This window comes from Fukomys damarensis, unplaced genomic scaffold, assembly GCF_012274545.1.
Source record: "Fukomys damarensis isolate Sample0158 unplaced genomic scaffold, DMR_v1.0_HiC HiC_scaffold_36, whole genome shotgun sequence".
Lineage (NCBI taxonomy): Eukaryota > Metazoa > Chordata > Mammalia > Rodentia > Bathyergidae > Fukomys > Fukomys damarensis.
In genome coordinates this window covers 48,898,645-48,912,922 of record NW_022900948.1, presented here as the reverse complement: position 1 = coordinate 48,912,922, position 14,278 = coordinate 48,898,645, and the positions used below count along the sequence as shown (strand labels likewise).

Here is a 14,278-nt window from a genome sequence, read left to right as displayed (position 1 = left end):
GCCGGGGGCAGGGGTGGCTGGGTGGGCCTGGTGTCCTCGTCGCTCACGTCGGAAGGGTCCTCTCTCACGGGGAACTCGCCCTAGAGTGGGAGCAGCTGGTAGGGTCACCATCCCTTCCTAGCCCGAGGGCCCCGAAGCAAGGTACCAAGTCCTCTCAGGGGACCCGAGCTGACCAGCAAGGCCGTGGGGGTGGTGGGCCTCTCCTCAGGCCCCATTCAGGCCCCACACCTGGGGTAGGACGCTGGAAGCCCCAACAGAGCCCGATGTGGGCAGCCGGTCCTCACCACTCTGTGCTGTGTGTCCGACTCCTCGCTCTCGAAGTCTGGGTCATCCATGACAAAGGACAGCATCTGTGCGGCGATGGGCCCCTCAGTGTCACTCTCTGACGACGAGGCTGGCTCCTCCTTCCCCTCTGCAGGTCTTCTGGAGGAGCCCTCCATGGGACTTGGCGTGCTGCTGGGCTGTTCAGACCCTGACCTCGGCCAGGAGGGCACTGTGGCTCGTGTGGGCTCTGCCTTTCTCTGTGGCTGCATGTCCTTGGTGGAAAACCTTGGTGACAAGGACAGACTGGCTCCTGGACTGTCCAGGCTGCCCTTCCCTGCATGCCTGGGGACCCTACCCGTACCATTTTGTCTCCAGGTCTGAGCACTGCTGAGCCGGGGCAGCTATGCCGGGGTGATTGGCCACCTCCTTGGTCTCCTCCTCACTTGAGAGACTGATGTTTTTGCTGGGGACAGGGCCAGAGGGCAGCGAGGGTCTGCTGCAAGGCTGATCCTCAGGGTCCACGTCGTCTTGGAAACCTGCCACCATTGGGTTCCCGCCCTGGGCCTCCCCATCACTGGAGAGAAGAGCAAGGGGACCAGGGCCTAGAGGAGCTGGGTGCTACCACCTCCGCCCACCCTTAGGGCTTGTCTCTGCCTGGGGCGGGGCATGAAGTGGCACAGTGGTACCCTCTGCTGCCAGGGGGTGGCAGGATGGAGGGAACCCTGCTCAAGGGCTCCTGGGCATCAGCCCCTGGCATTTCTGAAGCCAGATGCCCTCAATCCACAGATGCAGTGACAGTGGGTGCCAACAGCCACCCAAGGTGGGTTTCCCAGAGCAGGAGCAGCACACGGGAAGGGCTGGTGCTAGAGACCAGGTCCATGGGAAGGACCCAGCTTTGCAGTACTGCCCAGCCCACGTGGGGACCCCTGCCAGGACCCAAGTGGCCAGGCCCAGGATGTGCCTGAGGAGCCCCCGCTGTCCTGGAGAACGCCAGTCTTGACCCTTCTTCAGCTGGCTGTGGCCAAACCCCTCCTTGTCCAGCGATGGGCTGAGGGCCACAGCTGTCCGGGGTGGCCACATACAGCACTATTCCTGGGCCGCCCCTCAGGCCCTGCAGTCACAGTTCTGCTCAGTCCTCGGTTCCAGGGGTGATGTGGGGTATGAGGCCGCCCAGCTGCCCCCATACAGGCTCTCCAGCCTGTCCTCACCTGTCACTGTCCTGCTGTGGGACCCTGGCTCCAACCTTCTTCTCATCCTTAGGCAGGGCAGTGTCCTCCAGAAAGCTGTGGTCAAGGCCATCTTCAGGAACAAAGTCCTCCATGTTCCGGACCCTTGCTGGTGCCTCTGCCACTGGGGCCAGCTCTGTGGACAGCAGGTGCCTGTCCTCATGTGGCGCTGGGTCCCTCTTTGTGCCCTGCCCTCTGCCAGGCCCAGCCCAAGACTGTGCCCTCAGGTGGCTCCTGTGCTCTGCCCCAAGGAGAAGAGGGGGTCCCACCAAGGACATGGGGCCCACAGCTGCCGAGCCTACCTGGAGGCAGGGGCGCCGTGTCCACTGCAGGGGAGCTCCCAAACAGCCGGGAGATGATGCTGCGCCGCTGCAGTGGGGGAGGGACGGAGACGGGGGGCTGCGCAGGAGGCAGTGGGGCCTCTATGGGGGGTGCAGGGCAGGGGGAGCCAAGGGGCAGCTGGGGGGCAGGCTGGGGTGTGCTGGGGCTGGAGCTCCCTGTGGAGACGGCGCTCAGAGGCACAATCGGAGACTGGGAGCCGGAGGATGGACTCTGCCCATTGGCAGCCAGGGGCGACATGTGGCCACGGCTCCGGGCTTCCATCATCTCTAGGAAGCTGCGGAGGGTGGGAAGGCAGGGGAGTGAGGACCTCGGCGCTGAGGTGTCCGGACAGGGCCTCCCCAGGGCTGGTCCCCCTGATCAGCAGCTCTACTGAAGATGCTTCCCGAAGGAAGTGTCATCACTGTACGGAAGTGTCATCACTGTACGTGAGTGCAACCCAGCCAGGGAGCACCAAGGCCTGCAGGTGCCAGCAGGGGGCGCCGGCCCCACAGGCCTGCCCTCCCTCCCCAGCTCACGCACATGCTGTAGTTCTGGTCCTCAGTCTCCTGCTGCACTGACAGCTCCTCCAGCGTGGCATCGATGTCCAGCTGGTTGGTCTCGAGCTGGCGCAGCAGCGTCTCTCGCTAGAGGAAGTGGGTACCACTGAGCTGCGACCCCCTCCTGGGGCCTGGCTGCCTGCAGCCGGCCTGTGTGGTGTGGGGGCTGAGCTGGTGTGGTGGCTGCACCCCGGGGAGCTCCTCTCTGCCTTCCAGGGTGCTGCAGGGGCTTACGCAGCCTGACAGTGGGACGCTGTGTGTGGCTGAGAAGCAGCAGATCCCCACAACAGCCACTGGGCAAACACACTGTGTCCTCACACACACACAGCCCCGGGGGCGGGGAACACCTTGGGGCAGAAGAGCTGTGCCAGTCACAGCCCAGACAAACCAAAGCCTGCTGGCCTGAAGACCAAAGCCGAGCTGGCCATGCCTCTGCGTGGTGCTGTCCCGTGGCTGCTTGTCCACACGGCGTGTTATACTTAGAACACACATCACACATGCAGCGGCCACTGGGAGCGGCTGCGGCATGGGGCAGGACTGAGCACTCCACCACACAGAGGCTGAAATGGGCCACCAGCGGGATCCGGGCCCTGTTCAACTGCAGGGCACAGCAAGAGCTACATGCTAAAAGCAACAGCAGCTGTGGACCAGGAGACACCTGGAAAAGTGTCTATCATGCTTGTAACAGGTGAAGAGGACCTAGAACAGCACCTAGCCCTTGGGGATAAATGGGTGAGCACAGCAGGCAGATGGGGTTGGGTTTTAAGACAGACTCGACTTTCAGAGAGCCACGCCAATAAACAAGGCCCGAGCCCTGCCCAGGCTCAGAGCTGCTGCACAGGGATGGCTAAACCTGCCACCTTAGCTCTGTTTACGGTGCAGTGTGAAACACCTGGCCCTTCGGCAGTGTCTGGAGTATTTTTGGATGAACATTCAGGCTATCTGGGGCAGGCATGGGCCTCTGCAGAGCCCACGGTAGGAGGGAGGCTGCACTCCCACTACTGCGCCCAGATCCAACACTGGCCCTGGCACCCTGTTCTCTTCCTGTGGCTCTGGAAGCCTTCAGGGAATAGAGCAGCTGAGAGGCGGCAAGCTCCATTCCTCTATGGTGACAGGAATCTGCAGAGGCCAACCTGGACTACATAGTGGGACCCTGTCTAAACAGATATACAAACAATATAAAAACAAAAAGTACAGAAAAAGCTGTGTGTGATGGCATACACCTGTGGCACTCAGGGGGCTGAGGCAGGAGGATCATGAGTTTGAGACCCACCTGGCTACAAAGTGAGACCTTGTCTCAAAGGAGGGAAGAAAAAAAAAAAAAAAAGGTGGGGGGTAAGGAAGGAAGACAGGTTCAAGCCCAGCCTGGGAAACTTAGTGAGACTCTATCTCAAAAAATAAATACAGACAGTAGCACTGCACCTGCCTTGAAAGTACGTCCCAAGATTGGTCGCCAGCACTGGAAAAAAAAACAGAAGGGCTGGGGATGTGGCTCAGTGGTAGAGTGCTTGCCCTGCATGTACAAGGCCTTGGGTTCCATCCTCAGGACAGGACAAGAAAGAACAGGCAAGGGAAAAGGAAGGGTTCATTTCCCAAGAGAACACGGTTGGGGAAAGGACAAGCAGGAGCCCAGGTCTGCTCAGTCCCACTCCCACCCATGGCGCCGTCACCCAGGCTTCCCAGCCTCAGCTGTGCCCTGGCACCTGCCTGGGCTCAGGACTCAGAGCCCTGCCCACATCCTGTCCGGTGCAGGAGAGGAGAGGCTCCAGTGCTGGGATCCACAGCACAGCTCAGGGCCTGAGGGCAGGGCCAGGGCCAGAGCCAGACCCAAACCACCACCAACTGTGCCTAGTCCTCAGTCAGCCATGGCTGCAACCCGAGAGCAAGAGAGACAGCTCGAGCCAGTGAGGGCTCAGGGAGGTCTGCCCGGGTGAAGACTGGGTTAGTTACAGACTGTACTAGGTCCTGGGTTCTGACCAAAGCACTGTGGAAAGGCATGTGGTAGCAGACAGAAGCGCTGCCTCTGGTAGGAGGCTCCACATGTGCCCGAGTTGGTGACTCTTCAGGACAACTCCCGGTTTTTCTGTGCTAGTGCCAGTTCTTGGCCCCAGTGGGAGGCGCTCACACTCAGGGCCTGGCTGCCCACTACTCAGGGAGAAGACCTACCTGCAGCTGCAGGAATGGGATGTTGAAGAACTTGTGCAGGTACTTCAGGCCAAAGCTATTCTTCATGGAAGACTCTGCGTAGCGGAAATAGGAGGAGCCCGGGGGCCTGTGTTCAGGAGGAAAGTGTGAGAAAGGCCCTCAGTGGGCCAGAGCCCAGGACCATGGCTGGGCTGAGGCTGCCCACCTGCTGGCTTCCCCCTGCAGTGGGCCCTGCTGCGTGTCTGAGCTGCTTCTGCGATTGGCCCCTTGAGGTGGCCTGAGGACTAGACTGGAGACAGTGGTCTTGGTCACCCTGGCTTGCACTTAGGGCCTCCTGTGGGGCCAGCACCAAGCATGCATGGGTGCAGGCACGCGGCACCCACCTGTCCAGGTGGTCGATGAAGTCACGCACGTCATCAGGCAGGATGACACGGTGCTCACCCATGTCGCGGTAGTTGCCCAGCACGCACACTGGCACATGGGTTGGCACCTTGGGAAGCTCTCGGAGGACATAGTTGAAAGTCCTGGGGGAGGAGGTGAGTCTCAGACATGCAGGGGCCGTGCACCCACCTGCAGCCCAGTGCTTCCTCTCCTGGAGGATGCACCCCTTGCACCTCAGGTCCAGTGCCCCATCCTCCGCCTTTCCCTGGGGTACCACACGCCCAGGTCCCTATGAAACCATCGCCATCTCCACCTGCTTCCAGCGTCATCCTGGGTGACCCATCCCTTGGCTTGTGCACTAAGGCCGGCAGCTTGGGTGACCTGTCCCTGGCCCACTGTGCACCACCAGTGCCACAACTCCGCAGCCGCTCCCTACACTGTGCTCTCAGCTTGTAGATGCCGTTACTGATGGGTCCCTGCTGGGGGAGACAAGGGCTGTCATTTGGGACTCACTCCTCAGCACAGGAAGCTACACAGATGGTTCACAGGGTGATCAGCGCAACCTGGCCCAGCCCTACTCCAGGGTCACTCTCTGGGTTTTCCAAGTGGCTTGTGAAGATGTAGCCAGGCTTAGGGTGGCTGAGCTCTCTCCATGGAGAGGAAGCAGTGAAAGTGCACACCCACAGCTGCAGTGAGTGGCCTCTGTCCCTCTGCACCATTCTGCTGTTTGAGGCCCAGGCTGGCTTTGGAATTCAATGTGATCCTCCTGCCCAGCCTCCTGAGGGCCCTACATGAGTGGTATCACTGGTGTGGCAAGTGGCACAGTGAGCCCACGGTGTGTTCCTTGCTTTACACTCAGCAGCAGCTGCTCTAGACAAAGTGTCACCTCCTGACCTTACACATCCATGTCCAGGGACTCAGGCCCCAAAGAATGGCTGCGGCCCAATGGTCTGACCACCCCCAGTGCTGCCCAAGCACCTGCCATGGGGCCTCAAGGCCTACCTAAGCAGTATCTGTGCCCCTTATTCCTGGCTGGCCATGCTCCCCCCATTGTCTTCCTGCTGCAGCCCAGGCATCTGAGTGGCCACATCTACCCCAGCTGTCCCTCCAGCTGTGCTACCTCAGAAGCTCACCTGCAAAGGCTGCAGGGCACTGCCATCTGTGGAGACCACCTGGCCCCTCAACAGCCACCTTCCATTACAAATGGCAAAGCCACTTCCTATGCCAGGCAAGGCCTAACACTGCCCTGCAGCAGAGGGCGTGTGGCTATGTACTATGTGTGGTGTCGGGGGCACAGGCGGCCTCTCCCCTCTGTGTCTGGGGACACTAGTGTGCACACATCCAGGCCCAAGTGAGGTGTGTGGCTGTGAGCTGTCACCCCAGGCTGAGCACAGGCACCTGTGGGAGGCCGGTGCCCTACTGCATATGTGAAGGCAGTGCTGGAACCCTGGCCAGACCCACTGGCCATGAGCAGTGACATCTCTGACAGAAGGGCAGACAATTTCGTTTGCATTTCCAATTTTCTACAATGCGCAGACTGCACATGCAGTAATGGTACCAGGGCTGTACACACAGGGTACAGGGCAGGAGCACGCACAGGCCACTTCTGGACCAGCTGCTGTCAGGCCCGTTTTCAGGCAGCATGGCCCCGGCATCTGGGACACGCTGTCGGTCTCACCCGTGAGGGTGGAAGAGTGAGAGTGTCTGCAACTGGCCTGGTCTCTAAGCCTCTTCCCCCTGCGCTCTGCTCTCTGGCCTTGCTGTGTGCATCTGAGCTGTGTCCCTCTATCAAGTCAGCCAGTGCGGGGGCCATAGGGAGCCTCAACAGAAGCAGCCACTTGATTTGGCCAAGTTTTCCAGGGAGTCTTCAGGGCTGCAGGGCAGGGGAGAGGCAGGCCCCGCCCTGGAAATGCCTTCTGCCAGGGAAGAGGTGTGCATACAACCTCTAGGCTGGGGTTCTGAGCAGCTACCCTCAGTTCCCTGCCGGATGCTCCGCATCCCCAAAGGGATGCGAGGTCACAGCAGTCTGCGGCACCCTCTTACCACTGCTTGGTGATGTCAAACATCATGACCACCCCATTACAGTTCTTGTACACGTCCAGGAACTCAGCGTCCAGGGCCATTTCGGACTCCGCCTAGGACAGGAAGAAGCCAGTATAAGACTGGGTCCCATCCATGTAGGTCTTCAGTCACCTGGCAGAGGCCAGATAGGACTGTCCTGATCTGAAAGGAGACAACTGTCTTCTTTGGAAGGAAACATGAGATAAGCACTGTTGGGGCACAGGAGTAGCTGGTGGGCATGGGGCCTGGCCACCACTGAACTGTCGACAGCACCTGCCTGGGCTCATGAGCTCCAGTCACCACCCAGAGCAGGGGGAGTGACCTGAGACAGGCACTAGAACCTTCCAGGGCACACGTGGGGCCAGAGGGTGTGTACAGCACGTCCCCTCCCGCACCTGAGCAGAGAGGCTCTGCAGAAATGGAGAGAACGTGGTGCGGTGCCTACAGCCAGGCAGCTTCATGCTGCCTGGGCTGTTCTGGCTCATACTGGGGTTCAGTTTGTTTGCTGAGCAACGCAAAGTCAGGCACCACTCACGTGGGGCAGACAGCCAGGGTGCAGCCACCCTAAGACTCCACCTTGGCATGGGGTACTGTGAGCAGGCGGGGGTAGTCAGTGGCCACCACAGTATGGCAGAATGGGGACAGAAGGGAGCCCAGGATGGGCAAGTGGTCTGAAGGGCTGGCAACACTGGGTCGTGAGCAGCCACGAGTAGCTGGACGCAAGGCTCACCTCCTGGGGGTCATTCTCCGTCTTCAAGCCGTCACTTCGCCTTTTCCCTTTTCCTTGTTAAATGACAAACAATTACGGTGTGTGATTGCTAGGCCCAGGACCACCGAAGGCCCCTCCCTGCCCCCTGGTACAGCATGCTGGACTGTGCCCCATTCAGCCTTGGGAGAAAGGCGGAGTTGGGCCCTGATGACGGCTGGACAGAGGGACAGAAAATGCAGGGCGAGGACGGCAGGCTATAGCAGGCACTGGAAGATCAGGTCTGCCATGAGGGAAGCAGTCGCTGGAAACATGCCAGCCCTCACAACCCCCACGGCCATGTCCAGAGCACGGGGGGCAGCAGCTGAGGCGGCAGACCAGAGCAGCAGTCCTGCTGGGGCTCTGTGGGCACCCTGAGACTTCAGACACAAGCACGGACCACCAGAGGGGGAGAAAGGAGGGCACAGCTGACCCAGCTGCGGCCCAGCAATGCCTGGCCCTCAGGGTCACTCATGCTCTGATCAGGGGGACAGCCACAAGCCCTGCTCTTGGGGACGCAGGACACCACAGCTGCTCCTCCTTTCAATCTGCAGAATGTCCCGCTGGGCGGAGGATGCTGCTCGCCGTCGGAAATGAACACGGTTCATTTACTTAAAAACACTGACCAGCCTGTACCTTGTCCAAAGTGTATGCCTGAGCTTCCGGCTGCACAGACCAGCCTGGGCACCAGCCCCTCCCTGCCTCAGATGTGTCAGGCAGCTGCACTCAGGAGGAGCCTGCCCAATCGGCCGCCTGCTCCCATCCCACCCCAACCAGCAGGACAGGAGCCCAGGGTTCGGAGGAAGCCAGGATTACCAAGGCCGCCCACCGTCACCCCCACTTCCAGATTTTCAACGAGTTTCCACAAGCTCTTCCTGCACACAGCGGTGTGCCCAGCCTGACTCACCCACTGGCCCTCTGCTCCACAGCCCTCACACCTCGTCAGGCAGAAGGGGAGTGAGCTGCCCTCCTTCCCCATCAGACAACGAGCTGGCAGCGTAAGTGGGAGGGTGCCAGGCACTGGCCAGGTGGGGACCTTTCCTTCCTTGGGGCACAGCTAGGTGCTGGCTGAGGGCGGCTCCCCAGGTGGGTGCCAGCCGGTAAGAGTGAGAGGCAGGGGCAACTCCAGGGGACTTCCCGGCTGGCACCGGCACAGTGCTCAAGACTGGCATAGCAAGAGGAAAAGCAGGCCCAGGGCTCCCACCTGGATGCTGAAACCAAGATGCTTCAGGGTATCTGGCCCCCAACGGCCCAGGACAGGAAATTCTGCCACGAGGACCCGCATGTGCTCTCACAGGCACAGAGGAGAGCGGGACAAGGGCTCGGGAGGTCACCACCGTTCCAAGGCTGTGGCCCCTCTGCAGGGCACCCAAGTGACCAGTGTGGAGTCAGGCTATCGGGAGGGCAGCCTGGCTTGAGTCATCTGGGGGCCATGCAGATGTGACGCCTGCTCTCAGAGCAGGTACGGTAACGGGGCCTTAAATGAGATGTGACAAGAGGGTGCAGAGAGGGTGTGGAGCACAAGGCTGGTACCTGTGGCAGTGTGGGCCACATGTGCTGTGCCCCTGCTGCAATCACTCTGAGCGGCTCGACAACTGCCCAGCTGCGGCTCCACTGAGCCCGGCACTCGCTCACACTGCCCAGGGAGGCCCCGGGCCTGGGACTTGTGTGGCACAGCCATACCTGGCCATGGGTAGATGGCGATGCCAGGCCAGGAATGACAGCAGAGGCCAAGCAGATGAGAGATCCGGGTCAGCTGGGAACTCGGGACGAAAGGCCACACCCTACTCAGTGCACCCTTACGCACACACAGCTCTCCCCCAGGATCACAGAGCAGGAGCCTGTGACTGAGCACGATGAGACACAGTGCAGTCAGCTGCTGTCATGGCGACTCGCCACAGGGTTAGGTGGGTGCTGGGCTCACCAGAAGGAATGGTACCCGGGAGCACTGCAGGGATTCTCGTCACTTATGTGGCCTCAGCACCCATCCCGAGAACCTTAGCTATCTCAGACCAGAGCAGGTTCTGCCCGGAGCAGTGTCCAGCTCTGTCCAGCCACCATGGCCTGAAGGCGGCCACACACAGCCTGAGACCCCACTGCCCACACAGGATGTACACATGGCCGACTGCCTCTGACAGTGCCACCCACGGTACTCGAGCCTTCCTCCTCAACCCACAGACACAAACTCCTCCTGAGAAACCTACGTGGACAACGCTTCAGGGTATCTGGTGAAGGTGCTGGCCGGGGGGCTGACCCCTCTGCCTGTATCCCTGCCTCCTGACGGGGTAGAGAGCAGTCCTCCCAACTCACATCCCCCACTCCTGCCTGATCCATGGGTGAAACTTCCCCACTGTGGTGGTGGATGAGTGCAGCCTTCCCTCTAAGTGACCAGGCAGGCATCAACTAGACACAGGCCAGACAAGCAAGAAGGGCGTGCACAGCCATGTACATCAGCTTCCCTTGTGGCACCAGGCGCCAGCTGTCCACCAGGTAAAGCGGATGTCCCCATGAGCTCTACAGCCTACCCCCTCCACGCCCTCAGGGCAGAGCCCCGTGGGAGAGCTGGGGCTGCTGTGATAGGCACTGCGCTTGGCTGGCAGACATGAGGGACTCCTCAAATGGCCCATGTAGCCAGAGCTCGATGTACACCCACCTTGCAGGCAGCCAGCCATGAAGGGCCTAGAGAGGCTCAAGCAGCCCAGGGGTGGAGCCAGCAGGTCCACACTGCAAGCTCATCCTGCTCCGCTCACTGGATGAGAACTAACAAGACCCACAACCAAAATGTGCACAGCAGCAAACCCAAGCCTTCCACAGCTGCACAGGTGACAGGGCAGAGCAGGCCCTCTGCAGGAAGCAGGCCAGAGAGCAGCCGAGACCAAGGTGACAGGCACAGGAAGGGAGAGCGGCTGCAGCGTGGCAGATGCATCTCACCTTTGTCGACCACATCCCAGACTTCAACTTTCACTACGTCATCTGTGGCTGAAACAAGGGAAAACCTCCGATTAGTAGCCAGTATGACCCTGGGGTTCAGATCTGCCCCTCCCCCAAGCCACTGGCAATGTGCGGGCCTGCACAGTAAGCGCTTGTGTCCAGCGGGCCTTTGGAGGGGTTTGCTTTTTAGGGCACTTGAGCCAAAGTGGCCCCAGGCCTACTCTCCAACGTGGAAGGCAGATTCATAGACCCAAATCCCAGGTGGGGTGGTTCACGATGACCCTGATGCTCCCTGTCTGAGTGCCCCTGGGAGCCGCAGGGGAGTGGAGGCAGGGACACTCACTCTTGTAGCTCCAGTGGATGCTGGTGACCTGGATCTCCTGAGTAGGGATGTACTCCTCCACAAACTTTTTGCCCTGTAGCCGATGCCAGAGTGCAGTCTTTCCTGTGTTCCTGTCTCCCCGGATCACTATCTTCACTGAGGGTGAGGAAGGGCACATCAAAGTCATCATTTAAGAAACAATCTCGGAGCTGGGGATTTAGCTCAGTGGTTCCACCAACTGTCTCGAAAGCACAAGGTCCTGAGTTCGATCCCCCATACAAAAACAAAAAACAAACAAAAAAACAACCTCAAAGGCACATCAGCCGCACCGCCACAGCTTAAACCCTGGGCAACTGGTAGGCAGGGGAAGAACTGGATAGGGGATGCCGGCAGCACTGACGACTGCAGGACAGCCTCTCCAAGGGCACAGGACACCTGGCAAGAAATGCGGCTTCTGTGCCAAAAGGGGGAGCAGGCCTGGTGGGGCTGCCAAGTGGACCAGCATTGGACCTTCCTCCTGGCTAACCACTCCACACCCTGGGCTGGTCTGACTTTCCCTAGATCTACCATCCTGGCATCTTGGCAAGGGTGGTGCACAGCTGGGCAGAGGGCTTACCCCATTCCATATTCCTGTATGCCAGTCTGTGCCTGAAGGGCCTGCTGGCTTCAGGTGGGGCAGGCACAGACCCCAGTGACCGGAATGGGAGCCAGGCAGGTGGTTCTGAAGCATCCCATGGCTTTGGGACAGGGCGACAAAGGAGGGCAGTGTGGAGGGGAGGCACAGGGTCAGCAGAGGTGGGAGGCACTGGGCAGGTGGGGGACAGGAGAGGAAGCCAGGTCAGGAAGGACTCTGTACTCTCTTGAGGCCCTGTTACTGAGTTGGGCAGCCCTGTGGGACAGCTGGGGTGCTCAGGCCCCAAGCAAACCCTGACAGTCCCAGGCCACGGAGAGGGTGGATGATGCCTTACACAGCAGGGCTCACGAGAGGCAGGCTCAGGGCATGATGGAGGGCTCTTTTCGCCACTCTTTCCCAGACCATCTCTTCTGATTGCTCTTGTTGAAACTATTCCCTCCCATATCCTCCTGTAGTACCCTGGACCTCGGGCATCAAAAGCCAGTGGCCTGCTGGCCTCACCACATGGCAGGTCCCAGCCTGGGCTGTCTGCCTTCTCTACTGCCTCCCCACACCCCCAGTCCCACATTTAGCCATAGGGAAGTGTCAGCTGTTCTCAGACCTCAGGGACTCGCCTCCTCTGCCCTCCTGGTTATGTCACAGAAGCCTGAGGACAGCCTCACTTCCAAGGCTGTGGCAGGCCACCTTGATTTCACACACTCTGGGAGCATCTCAGCCCCTGGCCGGAAGTGTGTGGCTGGTGGGCATCCTGCCATCCTGCAGAGATCCAGCACTGGGCCCCCTGCAGGGGATACCAAGATCCCTTGTCTACCCCCTGCCTCCCAGGGGCCTCCTGCAGTCTGTGACCCAGGTAGCAGGCTCCCCTTGTCCCCAACAGGCCACCAGCCAGGCTGATTAAGACCAACCTAATGTGCCAGTCCCCAGATCCTACCAAAAGCAGGTCTGGCATCACACCACCCAGTCACGACCAAGAGGCTCTCCTTCCCGCCCTTCCTTCTTCCCAAGGAGGCCATGGGAGAGTGAAAAGCAGCTCCCTGGAACAGTGGACAGTGGGAAGCTCAGACACAGGCAAGGGCCCAAGGTTGCAGGACTTTTGGTTTTCTTAGGCCAGTTTTGACAAGTTCTCTAAGGATTTACCCAGTAATTGTATTTTTTCCCCTTAAACTTACTAGCATGGTGTTGCTTAAAACATTCTCTTAGCTTTTGCTTTCTGGACAACTGCTATCCTGTCCACTGGGAAATGCCACTTGAATATACTGTCTCTTATTCACCTCCAGCCAGACGTCACCCCTCCCTATGGACCTCTCTTCTATACTTCTGGTTTCATCTGGTTTCTGCCCTGGTCTTCACCATCCTCCCACTTTGCTTGGGCTTATTGCCTTCCTGATTTCCAACTGTTTTCTTGGGGGGGGGTTGTATTCCCCAGTTGAACCAGGACCTTTGCGCTGAGCTACACCCCTGCCCTTTTTTTAAGACAGGTCTTGCTGAGCTGTTAAATTTCGCAAGCTGGGCTTGAACTTGTAGCCCTCTGCCTCAGCTTCCCAGAGCTCTGAGATTATAGGTATGTGCCAACACACCCAGCTTAGAAGGCTTTTCTTGACCTTAAAAAAAATTTAATGTCTTTTAAAAAGCCATTATTTTTGTACCAGGGATTGAACTCAGGACCTTGCACTTTTGAGGCAAGCACGGTGCCACTAAGCTAAATCCCTGGGCTTTAAAAAGCATTTTTAAGGTCACAGCAAAATTGGGTGGGAAGCACAGAGACTTCCCACGTGCCCAAGCCTCCCTGACTTTGGTGATCCCTGAGACAGTGTCTGTAGGACTGGCTCAGCATGGCTTTGAGGCGGTGTGAATCCTGTGGGGTGACACGTATGCTCTGCAACAGCTCCAAGCAGAAGAGCTGCCCCGCCTCAAGCACGTAAGACGCGTGCAGTTCCTGCCAGGTGCCTGCACACTGTAAGTAAACTGCCCACCTGCGATTTTGCACAGGGTGATTTGGAGGGCAAACCCACTAGGCCCCCGTGTTTCTACTCTGGAAGATCATTCCCTTCCAGTGCCAGCTCTGTGAAGGTTTCCAAGTCTACTTGCTCCCTGACAACAGACTCCAGAAGGCAGCAAGCACCCCAAGGCAGAGCAAGGCTTCCTCCAGGACCTGGGCTCAGCCACAGCCTAGTTCAGGACAAGCACCCGCCTGAGGGTCACTGTCCTACCTAGGCTTCCCACTGTCCTCCAGGTGACCACAGTCACAGTCACCTACAGAGGCTGGGTGCTACTGGGATAGCATCCTAAGAGGAGAAAAACTGTTTCTGACCTTATGATAGCTTTGCCCCTGAAGGGATAACCTTTCCCTCCCTCCATCTGCTTCTTTGTGACCAGTTCTCCCCTGCCTAACCCAGGCTGACTCTGAAGTTGTAATTCTCTTGCTTCAGCCTCAAGTCCTGGGACCACAGGTGTGTAACGTGGCATGTAGGTTTACCATTTTGGTGGTGGTGGGGGTATTGGGGATTGAACTCTGGACCTTACACTTGCGAGGCAAGCTGCAGAACTACTGAACTAAATCCCCACCCCACTTTTCCCATATTTTTAATTTTCCTTATCTTATGCTGAATTTCTGTATCCCAGTGAAGAGCTCAGTGAAAGTTGGGCAACCTTATCGTGGTCTGTATTTTTTTTTTTTTTTTTTTTTTTTCG

General features: G+C 58.9%; 1 protein-coding gene across 1 annotated transcript in view; it reads right to left on the bottom strand.

Moving 5' to 3' along the window:
• The window catches only part of Rabl6 (RAB, member RAS oncogene family like 6), a 21,427-nt gene that overhangs the window by 1,905 nt on the left and 5,244 nt on the right, over positions 1-14,278 (bottom strand). The window contains exons 2-13 of the mRNA XM_033758950.1: positions 10,975-11,109; positions 10,632-10,679; positions 7,686-7,738; positions 6,938-7,029; positions 4,897-5,037; positions 4,535-4,640; positions 2,352-2,455; positions 1,793-2,106; positions 1,473-1,626; positions 626-838; positions 285-549; positions 1-80 (exon numbers count right to left, since the gene is read on the bottom strand). Coding sequence (XP_033614841.1) covers positions 1-80; positions 285-549; positions 626-838; positions 1,473-1,626; positions 1,793-2,106; positions 2,352-2,455; positions 4,535-4,640; positions 4,897-5,037; positions 6,938-7,029; positions 7,686-7,738; positions 10,632-10,679; positions 10,975-11,109 — 1,705 coding nt within the window. The remainder of the gene's footprint in view (positions 81-284; positions 550-625; positions 839-1,472; positions 1,627-1,792; positions 2,107-2,351; positions 2,456-4,534; positions 4,641-4,896; positions 5,038-6,937; positions 7,030-7,685; positions 7,739-10,631; positions 10,680-10,974; positions 11,110-14,278) is intronic.